We start from the raw sequence: 24,043 nt of genomic DNA, 5'->3' as shown, positions 1-24,043 counted from the left end.
CCTATGGACTAGCCCATTGATTAGTCTATGGATTTGACCATTGACTACTTTATTGACAAGCTGATTGAATAGTCTATGGACATGACCATTGACTAGTCTATGGACTTGACCATTGACTAGTCTATGGACTTGACCATTGACTAGTCTATGGACTTGACCAATGACTACTTTATTGACTAGTCTATGAACTAGCTCATTGACTATTTTATGGACTAGAACATTAACTAGTTTATGGGTTAGCTCAATGAATAGTCTATGGGCTAGCCCATTGAATAGTCTATAGACTTGCGCATTGACTAATCTATGGACTAGCCTATTGACTGGTCTATGAACTAGCCCATTAACCAGTCTATGGACTAGCCCATTGACTAGCCTATGGACTATCCATTGACTTGTCTATGGACAACCCATTGACTAGTCTATGGACTAACCCAATTATTAGTCTATGAACAAGCCCATTAGTATGTCTATGAACTAGCCCGTTGACTAGTCTATGAACTAGCCCATTGATATGTCTATGAACTATCATATTAACTAGGCTATGGTCTATAACATTGACTAATCTATGGATTCGCCGATTGTCTAGTCAATGGATATGACCATTCAATACTTTATGAACTAGCTGATTGAGTAGTATATGGACTAGCCGATTGACAAGTCCATGGACTCGCTGAATGACTAGTCTATTAACTCGCCGATTGACTAGTCTATGGGCTTAGCCCATTGATTAGTCTATGGACTAGCCCATTACTAGTCTATAGACTAGTCCAATGACTAGTCTATGGACTAGCCCATTGATTAGTCTATGGCCTATCCCATTGATTAATCTATGGACTATAAAATTAACTATGCTATGGTCTATCCCATTGACTAGTATATTGACTAGCACATTGTCTAGTCTATGGACTAGCTAATTTACTAGTCTATAGACTAGCATATTGACTAGGCTTTGGTCTATTCCATTGATTAATTCGTGGACTAGTCCCTTGTCTAATATATGGACTAGTCAATTGACTAGTCTATAGACTGACTCATTGAATAGTCTATGGAATTTTTTGTTGACTATTAACTAGTCTGTGGAATAGTCTATTGGAATAGTAGCGAAATTGTGGCAAACGTGGTATTCAAAAAAATACATACATATGCTGGTATTAAATAGCAGCATTTTCTTCAATAAACATATTTATTTCTGTAATGACATATGTATTTCTGTATATATGCTTTTAAAAGTCATAGACTTAAATTCATATACAATCCTATTATATAAATTCATATTTTTAAAAATCCTTTCAACCATTAAATACCTTTAAAGCTCTGCAAAATTATAAACACACACACGCACACACATTGTTCACACATTTTTATACATTTTATGCTGTTGATAAGTTTCTTCATGTTCACATTGTTGCTGTTGCTGCTGCTGTTGTGTTATAGTTCTCATTGCTATTATTGTTGTTGTTATTTGTTTTCATTTCATTATATTTTGGCTAACTGAATGAATGAATGAATGACTGACTGTTTGGCTGCCTGGCTGACTGGTATTTCATTACTTTGAAACATTTTTTGGTTGTTTTCGTTTCAAATATACATACATAACTATACATACAATAAAATTTTTTTCTGTGATTCTCACCACAATACTCAAACGATACACAGTGGTATAGGAAAAAAAAAAGAGGGAAATAATTCGGTAACTTCTAAACGGTTAATCCGATTTTAATGAAATTTGGTGTGCACAAAGAGGAGGTGTTGTCGAGTTTAGGTTTTGAATTTGGACCTTATAGGCCAACCAGGGGCCCGGCGGGGGGTCATTAAATTAGGACACCTCGGCTATGTTAAATTTTTAAAACGATCCTATTTCTTCATTTGAGTTCCGATTTAAAAAAAATTTCGTATATAGAATCTCCTCATCGAGCACTATAAAAAATGTTGTCATAGCAGTAAATTATCTCTTATAGTTTAGGAGATATTCGCATTTGAAAATTAAAATTTTAAAATTTTTACCGTCCTTACTTTAGTTTTTTTTGATAATAGCAGGTCCAAATATTCCCGATTTTCGCCATTTTGTTTTATTCGCTTAACAACAAGTTTATATATCAAGCAGTGAAAGAATTATGTAAAAATCATGACTGAGTCCAAAGTTATAGGCATTTTAATTTAAAAAATTAAAAAAAGGCGATTTTTTGTCATTTTTTTGGGAAAAAAGTATCTTTTTCTTTTTAAGTTATCTAAAAAGTTTCTAAGAAGATGTATATAGAATTTATACTTTTTGGAAAGCTGGCTTTACATAAAGTACGATAAATGAAACAAAACCTAAAAATTTTTGATACCGAGGGGACCAGGTCCATCCAAAAAAACCCTATTTTTTATGGAAAATTAAATTTTGAGCAAAAATTCTCAAATCGCATAGTCGATATCAAATTATAGTGACCTGTTTTATATGACCCAATATGTTCTTAATCATTTTGTAACGGGTTTCGATAACCCCGCCCCTGGTATGGATATAATAGGCAAAAAACTAAAAAATCCCATTTTTGGGATTTTTTAAAACTTTTTTGGGAATTCCGGGATTTCTAATAAGAAAATTCGAAATTTTGATTTAATTTTGGATTTTAAGTAAAAAAATCTACCTAACTGTAAAATTTCATCAAAAAATATTCATAAATAAAATTTTTATTGCAATTAGAAAAATTTGTATCTTCGCAAAAACTGAATAAAAAACATTTTTTAATTTTTTTTAAAAAAAGTATTCCGCGAATTTTTTAATTTTCAAAAATTATATACAGTTTTGAAAAATAGACAAAATTACCTTTCCATTGATATATAACATGCCTACCTAATGTTTTTAAGTGACAAATTAATTAGGGAAAACTCAACATCTTTTAGAAAATTTGCCTAGCACTATTATTTTCATCCATAAGGTTAACTCTTAAATTTGTTACATATATGGATGAAAATAATAGTGCTAGGTAAATTTTCTAAAAGATGTTGAGTTTTCCCTAATTAATTTGTCACTTAAAAAACATTAGGTAGGCATGTTATATATCAATGGAAAGGTAATTTTGTCTATTTTTCAAAACTGTATATAATTTTTGAAAATTAAAAAATTCGCGGAATACTTTTTTTAAAAAAAATTAAAAAATGTTTTTTATTCAGTTTTTGCGAAGATACAAATTTTTCTAATTGCAATAAAAATTTTATTTATGAATATTTTTTGATGAAATTTTACAGTTAGGTAGATTTTTTTACTCAAAATCCAAAATTAAATAAAAATTTCGAATTTTCTTATTAGAAATCCCGGAATTCCCAAAAAAGTTTTAAAAAATCCCAAAAATGGGATTTTTTGGTTTTTTGCCTATTATATCCATACCAGGGGCGGGGTTATCGAAACCCGTTACAAAATGATTAAGAACTTATTGGGTCATATAAAACAGGTCACTATAATTTGATATCGACTATGCGATTTGAGAATTTTTGCTCAAAATTTAATTTTCCATAAAAAATAGGGTTTTTTTGGATGGACCTGGTCCCCTCGGTATCAAAAATTTTTAGGTTTTGTTTCATTTATCGTATTTTATGTAAAGTCAGCTTTCCAAAAAGTATAAATTCTATATACATCTTCTTAGAAACTTTTTAGATAACTTAAAAAGAAAAAGATACTTTTTTCCCAAAAAAATGACAAAAAATCGCCTTTTTTTAATTTTTTAAATTTAAATGCCTATAACTTTGGACTCAGTCATGATTTTTACATAATTCTTTCACTGCTTGGTATATAAACTTGTTGTTAAGCAAATAAAAAAAAACGGCGAAAATCGGAAATATTTGGACCTGCTATTATCAAAAAAACTAAAGTAAGGACGGTAAAAATTTTAAAATTTTAATATTCAAATGCGAATATCTCCTAAACTATAAGAGATAATTTACTGCTACGACGACATTTTTTATAGTGCTCGATGAGGAGATTCTATATACGAAATTTTTTTTAAATCGGAACTCAAATGAAGAAATAGGATCGTTTTAAAAATTTAACATAGCCGAGGTGTCCTAATTTGAGGACCCCCCGCCGGGCCCCTGGTTGGCCTATAAGGTCCAAATTCAAAACCTAAACTCGACAACACCTCCTCTTTGTGCATACCAAATTTCATTAAAATCGGATTAACCGTTTAGAAGTTACCGAATTATTTCCCTCTTTTTTTTTTCCTATACCACTGTGCGATATACAACAAAATTTCACGCCAACAAAACACCACAAAAGCCAACAAAACACCAATATAACCACAAATAATACATACGTATGTATATAGTGTATATGTATATGTGTGTGAACATAAATAAATCTTTAAAAGTGTGTTAGTATATCCTTACACATATACACATACATAAATACTTCCAAACAAACTAATGCTTCTACATACAAACATATTAAATAAACTTTAATACTTACATTGTTAAAATTTCAAGGATTTTCCGAAAATTTTAAATTTATATTGAAAACTCCACTACATGCTCATATAAGTACATACATACTTACATATAGCTAACAGTTTAAAACTTCAATATATGTACATATGTATATATTTACTTAATTTGAAAAGATTGTATATTGGCTTAAGTCCTTTTAAACTGTAATCGTACAATTTAAACTTGTTAGTAGATATGCATTTGTACAATGTTATGATTTATTTAATCTAAAGAATTTTGTCATTTATTTTACTTTAAAATATCTAAAGTTAAAAAAAGCTAAATGTTTGCTGCTTAAAATTTTGTTTAAATTCATGTTAATTTTTCAAAATTTAGCGGTTAATCTACGAGAGACCTACTTTCGAAACAATTCCACTCACCATTTTGAGGAAAGTAATGCTTCTGGTTTCGGTAACTACTTGTATCGACTTATATCGATCTTTCTCATGGATCAATGTTTTATGTGGGTTCTTATTAAACTTGTTTAAGTTTCTTCTACTCTATTTTATTTAAAATTATCTTCTACATCAAACTTCCAACCATATCTACTCATTTGCAGATGACTAAAACATTTGCCATTCTTATTAATTTAGTTATAGGCAATGAGGCGAGAGTATGTTACTTCGACTTTATAAATATTAAGGAATCAAAAGCTCTTCATGTTCTGGGCATGAGCATACAGTGCGATCATCGCTGAACTGAACATTTTTCATTTCATGTCTCAATAAAACAGTGCTAGAAATACTTCAATCACTAAGCTTCACTAAACTTCTTTCTACTACTAACACCACTCTTATTAGACTAAGAATAACTGTCGCGAATAGGCCGGTGCATTTTAAAATCTTAAGATATTTAACGGCAACAGTAGGGCATCCTACCTTATTAATTCTCCGGAGCCCGTCGTAATGTACGGTATTTTTCGTATTTGAAATGATAACAATGAGTTGTTGCAATGACAACGATGCATGTCAAATTAACAACTGTAGTTTTTGTAAGGATAACTGGGTATTATTTAAATTGTATACACATCTGTTGTCTAAATGTTAACTAGCGTGGAACAAGGAAAAGTGTAAACCATTAATAAACTATTAAATTTAGTATCAAGTGGTTTCAAGGCCTAACTTCTTGGAATGTTTCAGTCTGAAAATAGAGGATAAAGTTGATCAGATAGATCTATCAAGTCAGTGACCGTATTTTTATCACACATACGTTTAAAGCTCAGTCACCTCTTAGGTATTATGTAATGTATCTGAATTCTTAGCTTTCTAAGATTGCATTGTCTTGTTTTGTAGAATGATGCTAAGACCAATGTTGTGATTTTTATGCTCTAATGATATTTTTAATCTTAGAGCCTAATCTTTATTAAGCTCTTTTGTAAAATATTTAATATTATATTGGAAAAAGTATAACTAACATAGAGGGAATTTCATGTCAAGCGACACAACTCAAAAAATCGATTCCGACGAAATTTGCACTAAAATTAGTGCTATTGGATATTAGATCAGACACAAATTTTCAGCTCTATCGGTCAAGAACTGTCGGACTTAGAGGGGGTCAAAGTTGGACATTTTGGTCATACAGGGTTTTATTCAAATGAGTGTAAATTTTCACCTATTGGTCCGAGCAAAAATTGCCCAAAGGAGCACAGAATACGGCAGTTCTTGACCGATAGAACTGAAAATTTTGGTTCGGCCTACTATCCCATAGTACTAACCTTGGTGCAAATTTCATCCAAATCGGAAGACATCGATTTTTAAAGTTGGGTCACTTGACACGAAATTTCCCATATACATATATAATGTACATATGTCAGTGATACTTTATCCAAATGTATCTATGTACCACATTGTACATATTTCCAGTTGTTTTCATCATTTTTTATGCACATATTTAAATTTTTCTAAAAAATTTAAAATAACTTCATATCGTTTAAAAATTCTAGTCCCTTTTGCATTCAAAATGTAAATAGTGGCAGAAATAAAACACTGTATTTATATTGTATCCTTTTAAACTATAATAAAAATGTAATCATTGTTAAATTCAAATATTATTTTAGGTATCTCCAATTGTAGAGTTTTAAGTATAGAAACTAGCTCAAAACTCATTTCCCCATATAAATATGTATGTATGTATGTACAGTTCCATGGGCATTAATAATGATGTATTTTTGGAAAGGCATGGGGCATTTCTAAAATTTTTCTATACAAGTGTTTAAGAAGCTGGAAAACATTTCCTACGTTTCAGTTTAAACAATCCACAATCGTTTAAAACATAGAATTTAACATAAATCATAATCATAAATGTCCTTATTGCCCATCGCTGTTAAACACACACACACTAAAAACACATTCTCTAGCACATACCAAGAATGCCAACAATCAAATAACTACTACTTCATTTTTTTGAAACAAAATTACATTTGCATTTTATTTTCATTTCCTTAATTTTTCTTCGCAAACAAAGTGGATGGAAAAAACTTCAAAATTTCTTTCTATTATTTTTCTTTTTATATGCATGTGTGTTTGTGTTTTTTTTATACAATTTTCTGCTTTAATAGTTTCTGGTTATTTTCTTCCTGTAAAATTTTACTTTAGCTTTTTAAAATAATACATACTTACAACAATAATAAGTAGCAGCAACTTTTGCTGCAACATAAAATAAGTAATAGTTATGTATACATTTTTAAAGTTTTTAAGATTTTTTCTTTGCACCTTTCTTAACAGCAATTTCTTAGAAATGCTTGAGTAAAAAAAAAATAACAACAGAAATTGCAACAATTTACAAAGATCAAAAAGGAAGTTTATTTTAAAGTTTTTTTTTTAATATTTCTTTGATAAATTTAAGTTTTTCTTATTTGTATAAATATAGTATTCGTATTCAATGAGACAGAGAAACTATTGCAAACAAATAAAACTAGCTGCGTTGATAGAATATAAAAAATAAATTCTTGTTAAAAACAAAAATCTTTGGAAAAAATCGAACTTATTGTAAAATTATATGGCTCAGGTAGAAAATGAAACCATTTCATATTATTAAATTGCAATCTTGGAACTATTGGGGTCATCATTACTTCTCAAACCCATTCTGTGGAAAATTGCTGTGATTTTTAAGAAGTTCTAGTGTAACGCACATAATATCAGAAATAACTTTATAGAACCTGATCGAAATGTACCGGAAGTGTTGAAACTATTTTCAGGCAGATTTCTTCTAAAATCGTTGATAAAGGGAACAAATTCTAGAAAGAATGTGTATATGTTCCTTTAAAGTTTCTCAAGAACATATTCCGGGAGTGACAAATTCGAACAAATATTACTGGTTAAAGAACAGCTTTCAGAATTCCCTACATCGGCAATTGGTGTCATTTTTGCTTCTGAAATCCATTCTGTGTAAAATTGCTGTGATTTCTAAGGAGCTCTATAGAAACCTGTTATTTTATACTACTTTAGTTTAGTGTAACGCATATAATATCAGAAATAACTTTATGGAACCTGATTGAAATGTACCGGAAGTGAAACTATTTTCAGCCATATTTCTCCTATAAATATCTTTTAACAGAAACTACCACAGTCATTATGACATTTCTTTTTCGAAGCCAATCTTTATTAATTCAAAGAAGTTCTAAGTATGTGTATATGTTCATACAACAGGCCCAAAAGAGGCCTAGGTGTATTTCTTCGGATTTGATGTATATTCATCCTCCTTTCAAACTAACAACTAACTATGTGTATATGTTCCTTTAAAGCTTCTCAAAAACACGTTGCTGGAGAGATAAATTCGAACAAATATTATTGATTAGAGAACCGGTTCCAGAAGTATTCCATAGATCAAGTGTCGCCTCTATAACACTTCTACGAATAATATCGATCCCAGTACGATATGCTCTACATTCGTCAGAATCCGTTCGCCCAAATTTGTATAGTTGTGTCTGTTTCTCCACTCAGAATATGTACTAGACAAATTAATCCCGAACGAATACGTTCTTTGAAGATTTTTCGTCCTATTATCGTAAGTGCTACTGCATAGGATATATATGTTCCGAAAGATATTTAGATCGAATTTTGACGAAAGTATTGCAGAGTTTATCTCTACTGTCCTCAAGCTCTACATTTCTCTGAATCCGTTCTTCAAACTTTGTACAGTTGTGCCCACAATCCTTAAGGTCCACTTAGAATACATACCATCATACTGATCTAGAATTTGCACATTCTGAAAAGGTCTTTCTTCCTCTTCTTGTCATATTTACCACAAATAATCGTTTCTCTAATCTATATGGATGTGTGGAATGACTTAACCGTTCGTAGCGTTGAACGGTTTATCATTCATTAGGTTAACTTCCCTGAGTTTCCTTCCTTTAAAGGCAGTACCTTCGCTTGTTCATTGCTGAATATTCCTAAAGCGTATCTCTAGGGAAGAATTAGATTAACGATCTCTTATAGTTTAATCTGGTCTTTGTTTTAATGTTATCACGATCATTACCTTCTAACAGTCGGTAAGTGTCCAGTTTGCGCATTCCATTACTGCACGCACTTCTGTGTGGAAAAAAGTGTTGTGATTATTTTGTATTTCTGGGTTTTCAATGTTTCCAAAAGGTTCCTGCTTTATTGTTATGCTTGACCATGATATTCTTTTTGGGATCAGTGTTTCATAGTTTCCGACATATGCTGTGTATGGTATGTGATCAGGCATGGCATGCAATCGGCCTTCCAATGAGTAGATAACTGCTTTTTGCCTTTTTTTTTGGAAATTTGTACATTTACGGGTAAAAAACGGAAAAAACGGGTAAAACAAGTTTTCTTAGTTATCCTACCTAATATTAGTGATACAATGCACTTGTATCTACTCTTAAAACAATCAGATACTTTTTTGAAATTCGTACTTGTAGGGGTAAAAATGTGTAATAAAAGTGATTTTGGTACCTTTTTTCGACCTTTATAATATTTTAACTAATAACCAACATAACAGTTTGGCAAATATTTTGAATATATCTCCCAAAATTAGGAGACACTTGTTTCGTACTTTTTTAAAATGCAGTCCATTTTGGGTGCAAACTGTAATTTTGTACTTTTTTTGCACATTAAAAAAACTTTTTTGATTTATTGAAGTATACCTATTAAATTACGGACTAACTCTGTAATATTTATTGAAACAAAATTTTTGCTATTTCACTGAGGGAAAAAGTACCAAAAAGGGGGAAAAAAACGGGAAATTTAGTTTTATTGACCCAATTTTTATAAAATTTTAAAAAGTAGTTTATTTACTCACACAAAATAAACTATTGGTATATTATTTTGGAATTCGAGTACTAAGGCCCATATTTGACCAAATTGGAGTAAATTGTTTGGTACTTTTTGAAAGCACAATTTTTCTGGAACAAATGAATGTAGATTTGAATCGTTTGAGTTTTATCTGTGATATATAGTTTTAAATATGGAACATTTTGTAAACTTAATTCTCGTAAAAGTATATTTCTAAACGAAAAGGGGAAAATTGTACTCTTTTTATTAGCACTTTCCACTAAGGTAGAATTTATTCCACATTTGGTACTTTTTCTCTCTTCAAATGATACTCTTTGTATGTTCTATAATATGAATTCAAAATACATTATTATTAAACATAAACGGTACTCATTTTAGTACTTTTTATCTCATAAATGGTACTTTTTGAATTTTCTAAAATATTCAACCTAGGAACATAAATTTTAACATACATGGTCTTGACTGAATAATATCCTGTAAGTGGGAAATCTTTGGTACTTTTCTATTCTTCAAATGGTACCTTTTAGATTACATATAATGGTTAAACTGAACACATGACACCGGGTTCTTATTAAATGAGAATTTATTGAGAAAGATTTTGATATTTTTACGATATTGAACATAGATATTGAAAATAAAATTTAAAATGTAGGGACCTTAGTGAATGACAATTTACTGAAAGGGACTTTTGGTACTTTTCCATTCATCAATTATATTTTTTGAATTGTATATAATATTAAACACAGAAACACAAAATTTTTGATTAAATGATAATCTGTTTTATAGTACTTTTTTTTGAAATAGTACTTTCGAAATGTTCTCTAATATGGAAGATAAACGAATGAAACTAAAACTACAAGCTTCTTACTGAATGCGAATTTATTCACGTGACATTGAACGTAATAAACTGAAACAGACGTTTTATTAAATTAGTTTTAATAATTATCTGAATTATACACTAGAAATGTATATAAAGATGAAATAGTCGTAGAAATTGTATGACATACCCGGGATGTTGGGTATTGATGTACGTATTTTGCTCGGGTATAGACAAGACGGTTAAAACAATTTTTAATCAATTTTAATTTCCTATAAAAGTAAACAAAATTTTGTATGTTCTTAATTTTGATTAGGGTATGCTAGTGCTTTTATAAATACAGTGTGTCATAGTGGTACGAAGGTGCCATTACATGCCTATGGTCCTCCTACATAATGCCAAGCACTTATTTGTTTTGTTGATCTTATCCTCCTCTATGTAGTGTCTCTATTAGTAACTTAATGTGGTGTCTCCAAAGTACTTAACTATATCGATCAGTTTAGTTAAATTTGATAAAATCTGAAATATCTATTACACTTTATGTAAATAACTTTTAATTAAAATTTAATTTCCTCTTGTACACACAAATACCATAATTGAACTAAATTTATAATTTACTTGAATCTACTTTTTAACTGATTTTTTATAACAAATTTCAAATTTATGCAAAGAATTTTTATCTGTATATGGAAAATAAAAACATTTTTAAACAGCTCGTATTTTTTATATAAATAATGAATATAACATACATTTCACTACATTATGTGTGATGTATTGTATAAATTTTGCAGAATTTTGGGCACCAACCCCTTCAAAACGAAACCAACAACAATTTTTTTTATGGAAAAGCAAAAAAAAAATCTCAAAAAATACATGAAAAGATATTATCACAATTTATTATAAATCATATTTAAATTTATAAACACAAACAAACATACATGTATTTTTTTAGATAGATATATTTATGACAATATTTGCATACATATTAAAATATTTGAACATAAAATATGATTGTGTTTTTGGTCTTTTTTCTGCAAAAAAAAATGACATTTTTGTATTTTTATACATATTGGTTTTGTTTAATATGAATGCATGTTTTTGAAAACACTGAAAAATATTGTCATTGAACATTATCAACATGAGTTGGAAAAAAAAGATTAAAAATGAATTCAAGCATATTTGCAAATTATACAGCATAAAATACAGATAAAGAAAAACATAAACAAAGATTCACTAAAAGATAAATTCCAAAAAAAAACAAGTTTAAATTTTGTTATAGTTTCCAGAGATATAAAATGCATTCCTTTTCTAGCATTAAAATATGTAGAGTAATACATGCAATGACAAAAAAAAAATACATTAAATAAAAATAAAATGGCCATATTTTTTTATTGCTTTATCCATATTATTATTGTTATTATTTGGAAACACTATTGTGTTACTGCTGCAAGCACTCTCTACTCCCATGTTGACAATAATGTGCCACAGAGTGGGTGTAAGAAGAGTGAGAGATGTGGCAGTATGAGTGTATAAATTCAGTTATGCATGTGTTGTATTTGCAGTTGTTATTATTGCTCTTGTTGTAGTTGTTGTTGTTGTATGAGAGCAGTCATTTAATATTTGACATTTGAATGACAGCTTGTCGAGTACAGGATTTGCTTTTTGAAAATGTCATGTCATTCAATGTACAAACATACACATATACATAAACCAGACTTTGTGAAAACACATTCATGCATGCCAACTACAACAAAATTATTGTTACATTATGACAGAAGGACAACAAAAAAAATAACGAAGAAAAAAATTATTACAGCAAATAAGTTTAAATTATATTTTTTGCATGTATTGCTTGCAATATACACATACAAAAGCAACAACAATTTGAACAAGCAGCAGAATTATAACAAACTCTTTGTGGCACAATACCAAACACCTATTTACTAAGCTATAGCACAGTATGTAGTAGGAATATTTAACTCCCCTGGCTCTAATTTATATGTATGTAGTAAATTCTCCTGTTTACTATGTATGTATATGTAAATGTAAGTGTATATAGCCTAAAAGTATACATTGCCTTTTTAGATGCAATTGCGCATCATAATATAACATGCTTTTGTAAACAAGTCAAACACACACACCCACATGCATTCATCATACAAACAGATGCATTCAGGCATTACATTAAATCAACATATACACTTGTGTATGAATATATTTTTAGAGTGTCAAACTAATAATGTTGGCACACGTCAATCTAATGAAATTTCTAAACAACTACAGTAACAACAACTGCAACAGTAAAAGAAACATTTGTACAACACTTTTAATGGCTTAGGCATGCACGCACACTTTAACCCATACACCAAACATGTTCTGGTATAACCTTGTTTGAATTAAAAGTAGTTTGATTGATAAGTAACTCATGGGACATGTAAAGGAAGTTTAATTAAAAAAAAAAAAAATTATAATATGTAGGGAACCTAGTAAACTAATTTAAAGAATAGGTCAGAAACTGAAACAGAAAAATTACCGTTAAAAGGATTTTTTAAATTTATAATAAAATTGTTAAAAATACTAAGGCAGAAAATTTGGCAAAAAACATTTGTAAATATTTCCTATATGTATTACCTATTCAGACTATAGAATAGACTATAGGCTAGACTATAGACTAGACTATAGACTACACAATAGACTAGACAATAGACTAGACAATAGACTAAACAATAGACTAGACTAGACCAGACAATAGACCAGACAATAGACTAGACAATAGACTAGACAATAGACTAGACAATAGACTAGACAATAGACTAGACAATAGACTAGACAATAGACTAGACAATAGACTAGACCATAGACTAGACTATAGACTAGACTATAGACTAGACTATAGACTAGACTATAGACTAGACTATAGACTAGACTATAGACTAGACTATAGACTAGACTATAGACTAGACTATAGACTAGACTATAGACTAGACTATAGACTAGACCATAGACTAGACTATAGACTAGACTATAGACTAGACTATAGACTAGACTATAGACTAGACTATAGACTAGACTATATAGACTAGACTATAGACTAGACTATAGACTAGACTATAGACTAGACTATAGACTAGACTATAGACTAGACCATAGACTAGACTATAGACTAGACTATAGACTAGACTATAGACTAGACTATAGACTAGACTATAGACTAGACTATAGACTAGACTATAGACTAGACTATAGACTAGACTATAGACTAGACTATAGACTAGACTATAGACTTAGACTATAGACTAGACTATAGACTAGACTATAGACTAGACTATAGACTAGACTATAGACTAGACTATAGACTAGACTATAGACTAGACTATAGACTAGACTATAGACTAGACTATAGACTAGACTATAGACTAGACTATAGACTAGACTATAGACTAGACTATAGACTAGACTATAGACTAGACATAGACTAGACTATAGACTAGACTATAGACTAGACTATAGACTAGACTATAGACTAGACTATAGACTAGACATAGACTAGACTATAGACTAGACGATAGACTAGACTATAGACTAGACTATAGACTAGACTATAGACTAGACTATAGACTAGACTATAGACTAGACTATAGACTAGACTATAGACTAGACTATAGACTAGACTATAGACTAGACTATAGACTAGACTATAGACTAGACTATAGACTAGACTATAGACTAGACTATAGACTAGACTATACTAGACTATAGACTAGACTATAGACTATAGACTAGACTATAGACTAGACTATAGACTAGACTATAGACTAGACTATAGACTAGACTATAGACTAGACTATAGACTAGACTATAGACTAGACTATAGACTAGACTATAGACTAGACTATAGACTAGACTATAGACTAGACTATAGACTAGACTATAGACTAGACTATAGACTAGACTATAGACTAGACTATAGACTAGACTATAGACTAGACTATAGACTAGACTATAGACTAGACTATAGACTAGACTATAGACTAGACTATAGACTAGACTATAGACTAGACTATAGACTAGACTATAGACTAGACTATAGACTAGACTATAGACTAGACTATAGACTAGACTATAGACTAGACTATAGACTAGACTATAGACTAGACTATAGACTAGACTATAGACCAGACAATAGACTAGACTATAGACTAGACAATAGACTAGACTATAGACTAGACTATAGACTAGAATATTGACTAGACTATAGACTAGACAATAGACTAGACTATAGACTAGACTATAGACTAGACTATAGACTAGACTATAGACTAGACTATAGACTAGACTATTGACTAGACTATAGACTAGACTATAGAGTAGACTATTGACTAGACTATATACTAGACTATAGACTAGACTATAGACTAGACTATAGACTAGACTATAGACTAGACTATAGACTAGACTATAGACTAGACTATAGACTAGACTATAGACTAGACTATAGACTAGACTATAGACTAGACTATAGACTAGACTATAGACTAGACTATAGACTAGACTATAGACTAGACTATAGACTAGACTATAGACTAGACTATAGACTAGACTATAGACTATAGACTAGACTATAGACTAGACTATAGACTAGACTATAGACTAGACTATAGACTAGACTATAGACTAGACTATAGACTAGACTATAGACTAGACTAGACTATAGACTAGACTAGACTATAGACTAGACTAGACTATAGACTAGACTAGACTATAGACTAGACTATAGACTAGACTATAGACTAGACTATAGACTAGACTATAGACTAGACTATAGACTCGACTATAGACTCGACTATAGACTCGACTATAGACTAGACTATAGACTAGACTATAGACTAGACTAGACTATAGACTAGACTATAGACTAGACTATAGACTAGACTATAGACTAGACTATAGACTAGACTATAGACTAGACTATAGACTAGACTATAGACTAGACTATAGACTAGACTATAGACTAGACTATAGACTAGACTATAGACTAGACTATAGACTAGACTATAGACTAGACTATAGACTAGACTATAGACTAGACTATAGACTAGACTATAGACTAGACTATAGACTAGACTATAGACTAGACTATAGACTAGACTATAGACTAGACTATAGACTAGACTATAGACTAGACTATAGACTAGACTATAGACTAGACTATAGACTAGACTATAGACTAGACTATAGACTAGACTATAGACTAGACTATAGACTAGACTATAGACTAGACTATAGACTAGACTATAGACTAGACTATAGACTAGACTATAGACTAGACTATAGACTAGACTATAGACTAGACTATAGACTAGACTATAGACTAGACTATAGACTAGACTATAGACTAGACTATAGACTAGACTATAGACTAGACTATAGACTAGACTATAGACTAGACTATAGACTAGACTATAGACTAGACTATAGACTAGACTATAGACTAGACTATAGACTAGACTATAGACTAGACTATAGACTAGACTATAGACTAGACTATAGACTAGACTATAGACTAGACTATAGACTAGACTATAGACTAGACTATAGACTAGACTATAGACTAGACTATAGACTAGACTATAGACTAGACTATAGACTAGACTATAGACTAGACTATAGACTAGACTATAGACTAGACTATAGACTAGACTATAGACTAGACTATAGACTAGACTATAGACTAGACTATAGACTAGACTATAGACTAGACTATAGACTGGACTATAGACTAGACTATAGACTAGACTATAGACTAGACTATAGACTAGACTATAGACTAGACTATAGACTAGACTCTAGACTAGACTATAGACTAGACTCTAGACTAGACTATAGACTAGACTATAGACTAGACTATAGACTAGACTATAGACTAGACTATAGACTAGACTATAGACTAGACTATAGACTAGACTATAGACTAGACTATAGACTAGACTATAGACTAGACTATAGACTAGACTATAGACTGGACTATAGACTAGACTATAGACTAGACTATAGACTAGACTATTTACGAAAAAAAGCAATTTTTGAATAATTATACTAAAGTACAATGAAAATTTGTCAAAAAACACGGCTATGGGCTACAAAACTACATTGAACTGTAGATCCAAGTACAACAAGCCAATATTTGACTAAACTTAATATATTAATTTTACCATTTAATTGCTTAATATGTTATCTCGGGTTATTTTGAAATTAATAATAAATTAACCCAAACACAATTACATACATACAAATTTATGCTAAAATTAATTTCAAAGCAAGCTCTTGAGCTCTTTTACACATAAAAATATTCAATACAAATTTAAAGGTTTTGTTAACAAATTCTATACACACATATTAATCAACACATGTATTAAAACACACACACACACGAATATAATTATTTTTCCTCTTTTTTTTATTTTCGTCTGATATTGCCATTAAATTAAAAACAAATTGTTATTTACATCGAGCACATATTGTGTACTCATAAGTATTTACATTGGACTTTCAATTAAAAACAGTTCAATATTTTTCCCAACAAAATTGTGGAAATATTTGATGAAATTTTTATTTAATTAAAAAAAAGGTAAAGAGAAAAAAGCAACTCTTATATTGACGAAAATAAAAGCGAGAAAATGTTTGTGTATAAAGTATATAAAGAGTGAACATGAAAATAAATTGAAATGAAATGAACCACCAAACTAAATTACGTTTATGGATAGTTTATAAAAATTCAATATTGATCATACTTACATGCATACATACAACGATATTATAGTCATGCATGCATGAATAAAAGAATGAATAGTCGTCGTGTTTGTGGTAATATACCACTATATAGAAATGAATACGTTCACATATATGTACATATAAATCAGCAGTTCCGAGTGGCTGTTTAGAACTAGTGTTTTCAGAAATTATCAGTTGAATCTGAAATATATTACTTCTGATTTCTGGTTAAAAAACTACTTACTAGTGTACAGTATAAACGATTTTTGGAGATGACTACTCTCTATATTACATTTAGTAAGTTATTTAAAAGAAATATTTTGTAAAAGGGATACAGTGACTCCTATTAAAACAGCAGGTTAATGGCAAAAAATGGTGCCTGTGTGCAAAAGTGTTTGTTTGTTAGTGTGTATGTGTGAGTATTTAGAGTAGGTGCCTATAGTTTAAATAAAATCAAATGTATATTTACATGGCCATTGGTTGCAACTTTACAAAAGTGTAGCAACAGTAACTCACACAGTCATCAACCAACAAACCGAATGAAAAAAGAGAAATTTACATTAAATGAACAGTTTTCAGTTTTAATTACTTTCCCCTCAAGGATGATAGACAATCAGTAAATAAAAACAGACAGACAGAAACAAAAGGCAAAATGGATTTTTGTTCACAACAACCCTACAAACCGTATGATATGGGTATACTTCCGAAACCCATACCCTAATAATATACAAAATATCTGTTATAAAACTTTTTTTTTAAATATATAAAAATTATATTTTAATACTCCCCAAAATAAGTCCAAATTAATTATGTGCAAACAAAAGAAACACCAAAAAATAAAAAAAAAATTTAAATACACCTCTTTCATCCTCAACTCCATATACATTATCATAATCATTATTATCAGCATCGTCATTTTTTCATTAGTCATTTTATACGCTTTTAATGTCCTTTCGTTGTTCCTTTAAAATTTGTTTATTTGTTTGTTTCCTTAGAAATCCTTTTGTTTAAATTTTTTTTTCTTTCTTTCTTTCGTTCGTTCGTTTAGTTTTGCGTTCGTTACCAAGTGAAAGTGAATTTTTTTAATTAATTTATTTTATTTGTGTTTTTATTTTGTTTCCGTTTTAGGTGCCGCCCACCAACACAACTAAACTAGAGGGCGAAAAGGTGATATTTTCATGTGAAGCTAAGGCTATGCCTGGTAATGTCACCGTACGATGGTTTCGTGAGGGGTCACCTGTTAGAGAGGTGGCCTCATTGGAGACACGCATTACAATACGCAAAGATGGCTCGCTAATTATCAATCCAGTCAGCGCCGATGATTCGGGCCAATATCTATGCGAAGTAACAAATGGTATTGGTGATCCCCAGAGTGCATCGGCTTATTTGAATGTTGAGTGTAAGTTAATTAGGAATTTATAACTTGAGCAAATATATATCTTTTTAAACAAAATGGAAAAAGGAAAGGTTTAAGTTCCATTCCATTGAAGTTTTATTATTATTCGATATTAAGATCTTCAATCTAACTTAAAATATATCAAACGTGTTAGAATAATTATCTAAATCGAGTAAGATATGTCCGTCCTTCCATGTAAAACTCGAACATTAGCGATTTAATTTGATTTTTTTTCAAAGTTAAGAATGAATTAAGTATGTCTGTTTGTCCGTCTGTATGTATGTGGAAATAAATATTCTGAAGACCCAAAATATTTTGCCGATCCAAATCTTCAACATTCCGTCACACATGCTTTCGAGAAGATCGCCATTGAAAATCAACAAAATCGGTTGATAATTAATGGAGATATGAGCAACAATCCGAGACAACCTCTGAAAATTTAATCAAGAACATACTTTAACAAGAACAAAAAAAACACAACAACATACAACTTCACATAGTAAATGTTCTTTTTGTACTTAGTTTGCTTATAACTCTGTTACCAAGGACTATTTTTTGGTACTTTTTTGATACTTTTTGAGTTTTTATAATATTGAATCTAAAATCCTGAAATTAAACATGAAGAGCATGAGTAAATAAGAACCTATAAAAGGGGACTTCTTAGTACTTTTTCCTTCTTCAAAAGGTACTTTTTGAATTTTGATAATACTAAATCTGGAAACTTAAAGTACTGAGTAAGTGAAAATCTGTAGGAAAGGAATTTTGGTACTTTTTTGTTCTCCAACTGGTACTTGTTTATGCAATATTGAATATAAAAATATTTTTTAACACACTATGGTGAAGGTTATATAATATTCGGCATAACTGAATATAGAACTCTGATATGCTTTTTTTATAAATATCTAATCAACCCTTTTACTCTCTCACCACCTCTTTAGATCCTGCCAAAGTGACCTTTACACCAACTGTACAATATCTACCATTCCGTTTAGCCGGTGTTGTCCAGTGTTATATTAAATCAAATCCTCAATTACAGTATGTCACCTGGACCAAAGACAAACGTCTATTAGAACCTTATCAAATGAAAGATATTGTTGTTATGGCCAATGGTTCTCTGCTATTTACACGCGTCAATGAAGATCATCAGGGACGCTACACTTGTACCCCCTACAATGCATTGGGCACACAGGGATCTTCGGGTCCCATGGAGGTTTTGGTACGTAAACCTCCCACATTTACCGTTGAACCGGAATCGCTGTATCAGCGTAAGGTTGGCGATAGTGTGGAAATGCATTGTGACGCCGTCGAGGCGGAGGGCACACAGAAACCAACCATAAAATGGCAAAGACAGGACGGTGGCGCCCTGTCGGATACTCAACGTAATCGTGTGAAAATCTCTGGAGGTAATATTACCATTGAAAATCTACGCGGCGAAGATTTCGGCTATTATCAATGTGTTGTCTCTAATGAAGTGGCCACTCTAATGTCCCAAACTCAACTAGTTATTGAAGGTACGCAACCGCATGCACCCTACAACATCACCGGCAAAGCAACCGAATCATCAATAACACTCCAATGGATGCCGGGCTATAGTGGCGGTTCGGAATATAAGCAAGATTATACGATTTGGTATCGTGAGGCTGGCGTTAATGATTGGCAAACAATATCGGTTACACCTTCGGGTAGTACACAAGTGACGATCAATGGCTTAGCATCGGGTACTACCTATGAATTTCAGGTAGTTGGTCGTAATGTGCTCGGTGATGGTATGATGAGTAAAGTGATGACTGTGCGAACGCTTGGTAAGTTAGAAGATTTTAGTTTTATCGTTCAGTTCATTTTCTTCTCTCTTTCTCTCTATCTCTCTACTTTTCAAAGACATTAAATGATATTTATATGTATTTTAATAATGCTATAATATGCACCATTTTTTCATTAAATTAGAGGGAAAGGTAAAGAGGAGATATTGTAAAACAAAATAAGAAAATAGTTGGTAGAAGAGAAATATGAAAAATTTAAGTTTGAAAGCTCGCAGGCATTTAAGAAAAATTTTGAGAGAAATTTATTTAAAAACGGTTTCTAAGTTAAAAATTAAATGACTAAAGCTTTTAAGATTAATAAATATTATTCATAATAATACATAAAATAATACATTTTATTGCAATTTCTTGTTTTAAAAGAAATATTAATTAAAAACACAAAAGCTTATAACTTCATATTGGAAGTAGCAGTTTATACATTTAAAAGTGTTAGAAAGTTTAAAAGCTTTTTAAACCCCTTTAAATGAAAAAGAGCTTTATTAATATAAAACATGAAACAGAACTTTTAAAATACAAAGCTTTAAGATATACAAAAACTTTAAAGTTTTTTAATACAAACAGAACTTTTAAAATTTAAAGCTTTTAAGAGTTGAACTAATAAAAAACTTTTAAATCTTTTTATGTATGAAACAAACAAAATTATTTTTAAACAGAAAATATTAAAAGCTTTTTAAGCTAAGAAAGCTTTTAAATATTTTATAAAAAAAAGTTAAAAATGTTTGCTAAAAAATTAAAAATGTTTCAAATCGTTATAAAACTTACATAGCTTATACTTTAACTATTTGAAAGTAAGCTTTTACAACAATGAAAAACACATATGCTAGAGAGCTTTCATATTTATAATAAGCTTTATGTAATTTGTATATAAACTTACAGCTTTTTAGTTATAAATATATAATCCGAAAAATGCACCTCCCCACTAGAGCTCCTCTCTAACTTTCCCTCACTTTATATTTATATATATAAAACAAATACAAATGGAATTGGCTTTTAAACATTAACTAAATCAATATGTATTTTTGTATCTTCTCTTTTCAATTTATTTCTTTCTTTACATTCCTTTTTATGTTTTCTTTTTATCGTATTAAAAAAAAACATCTCTTTACTTTTTTTTAAATGTCAAACTTTGTTCACCATCAAATAAAAATCATTTTAATCACCTCGAAAAATATCGCTAAAACTATGAAAAAAAAACGAAACTATATAAAATTGAAATTTGAATTTTTATTTATCAAATAATAAAAAATTCAAATTCAATAGAAGATGTTCCGGCTCCGCCACGTAATGTCAAGGCTGCAACACAACCGCCAGATCATGTATTTCAACTAATGCCAGATGAAGCTGGTAAGAAAAGAATTGAATTTGTCTTAGAAATAAAACCAAAAAAATAGTTAACAAATTTAATTAGAGTTTAGAAAACGAATGTTACTATTCGTCTTGAAATATTAAATTTTAAAGCTCTTTTTTTCTTTTAAACCATTATTTGTTGTAAACGACAAGAACAAAGAGAATTTAAGGTTAAATAGAATTTTCCGAAGTGACCTTGTTTAAGTTTTCTCAATTTTTAACCAAAAAATAATAAAAAAAAAAATTAAAACACTCTCGGTATTCTTCATACTTTATGTTTGTTTTTCTTTTGTTGTTCTATTTTGTTGCATGTTCCAATATACCCGAAGAAGCATGCTTCTTATCTGTATCTGTAGGAATTAATTAAAAACAGTAAATGATGTTTACCTTCTGTTTAAACAACAACAACAGCAACAACATATGCACACATACATACATATGTATGTACAAATGTTTACAGAGGCAGGAGGCTAAGAAATGTTTATAGACATTTTTGCTGTTGCTTGTTGGTTGGATTTTTATATTTTACTCCTTTGTTTATTCGTTTATTTGTATAAGTGTTTATTTATATGTAGTATATGGTAACCAAGCATATGTACATATATGTATATGGTGACCTACAAATATGTATACAAATCGTAAACAGCCGTGTTAAATCCTTGGTGTATACATGTCTTTTTTATATACATACATACGTATAAATCTGTCTATTTGTGTGTTTGTATTAAAACTTAATTTACACATGGTTAAATGTACCTTTTTAATGTTGCATTTAAATCTACGGTTGTGTTCTGTTCTAGTCCATATTTTTTTCCCCCTTTCTCCGGTGTCTTTTATTTGAAAATGATGAAAAGAAAATGTTGAAAATATACCTCTTTCTGTTTTTGTAAAATTTTTTAACCTGATTTTGTTTTGGGTTTATTTTATTTGTTGTTTACACTATCTGAGTTAATTTATCCAAACACCAACCTCTTACCGACACTCTTGCCACCAACTAACCAATCAACCAACCAAACTAACCACTATACCACAACCTTTAGAGTCAATCCAACCTTAAAAAAGTAAAAATGAAAAAATAAATATGTTGAACAAAGGAATTATGTTTTAAATTATAAAACTATATTCAAGTACTCGTAACAAAAATGTGTATTTAAGGTCAAGTTTTAAAATTTAAAGTTTAACTGTAAATTAAACTTTAACAGTTTTAGTTAAGTGTAGTTTCATTAAAGTTAAAGCAAAAAAATATATAATCGGACATACCCGAATTATGTAGAATTTTATCTTGTAACAAACGAAACATGGGGTGACATGTGGAATATGACCGATCTTTTTAAAGTTTTAGGTTTATCTTACTCTTAATTACGCCAAGTTTTATAGCGATACTTATATTATTATGTGAATTATATTATGTATTATATAATTAATTATATATATGGACCGACCGTTTATAGTAGGCGTGGCACCTCCCTAATAGAGCCATTTTAGTATCATCATGAATAAAGCAAAATGGGTGCACTAAAAATAGGGGGCGTGGTCCCTCCCTCATAAATCATATACAAAAATTCGTATATCTGGGAAACCATTATGGCTAGAATTCACAGTTTTGCACGGACAAGATTAAAATTCATAAGAACAATTTGCGTGAAATGGTCGGACTATTAAAAGGAGGCGTGGCACCTCCCATATGGGTTAAAGACCAAAATTCGTATAACTGGGAAACTATTGTAACTAGAATCCTCAAATTTTGAATGAACATGGATTTGACATCCTTGCGAAACTTGTGTCATAAATTGGCGGTTTAGCAATAGGGGGCGTGGCTCCTACAATATGAATTGAATACAAAAAATTGTGTATCTGGGAAATGAGTGATAGATTTCTAGAATTTTTCACCTGAAACAAAAATAGGGGCGTGGTCCCTCCCTCATGAATCAAGTACAAAAATTCGTATATCTGGGAAACCATTATGGTTAGAATTCACAGTTTTCCACAGACAAGATTAATATCCATACGAACCATTTGCGGCAGATCGTCGGACTGGAGTGGCACCGCCCTAACGGAGCCACTTTAGTATCATTATGAATATAACCTCCCATATGAGTTAAAGGCAAAAAATCCTATAACTGGGAAACTATTGGAGCTAGAATCCTCAAATTTTGAAAGAATCACTTTGATATCC

At 30.4% G+C, this 24,043-nt stretch overlaps 1 protein-coding gene across 1 annotated transcript in view; it reads left to right on the top strand.

Moving 5' to 3' along the window:
- Positions 1–24,043, top strand: part of LOC119606846 (protein turtle) — a gene marked incomplete at its 5' end in the record, with an annotated part of 64,604 nt that overhangs the window by 1,111 nt on the left and 39,450 nt on the right. Inside the window, 3 exons of the mRNA XM_037960494.1 lie at positions 18,433–18,703; positions 19,639–20,502; positions 21,781–21,864. Coding sequence (XP_037816422.1) covers positions 18,433–18,703; positions 19,639–20,502; positions 21,781–21,864 — 1,219 coding nt within the window. The remainder of the gene's footprint in view (positions 1–18,432; positions 18,704–19,638; positions 20,503–21,780; positions 21,865–24,043) is intronic.

Source organism: Lucilia sericata, unplaced genomic scaffold (assembly GCF_015586225.1).
Source record: "Lucilia sericata isolate MDLA Ls3-8-SP2 unplaced genomic scaffold, ASM1558622v1 Contig000628F_arrow, whole genome shotgun sequence".
Taxonomy (NCBI): Eukaryota; Metazoa; Arthropoda; class Insecta; order Diptera; family Calliphoridae; genus Lucilia; species Lucilia sericata.
The sequence above is the reverse complement of the archived record's forward strand: the minus strand, read 5'-3'. Positions and strand labels throughout refer to the sequence as shown.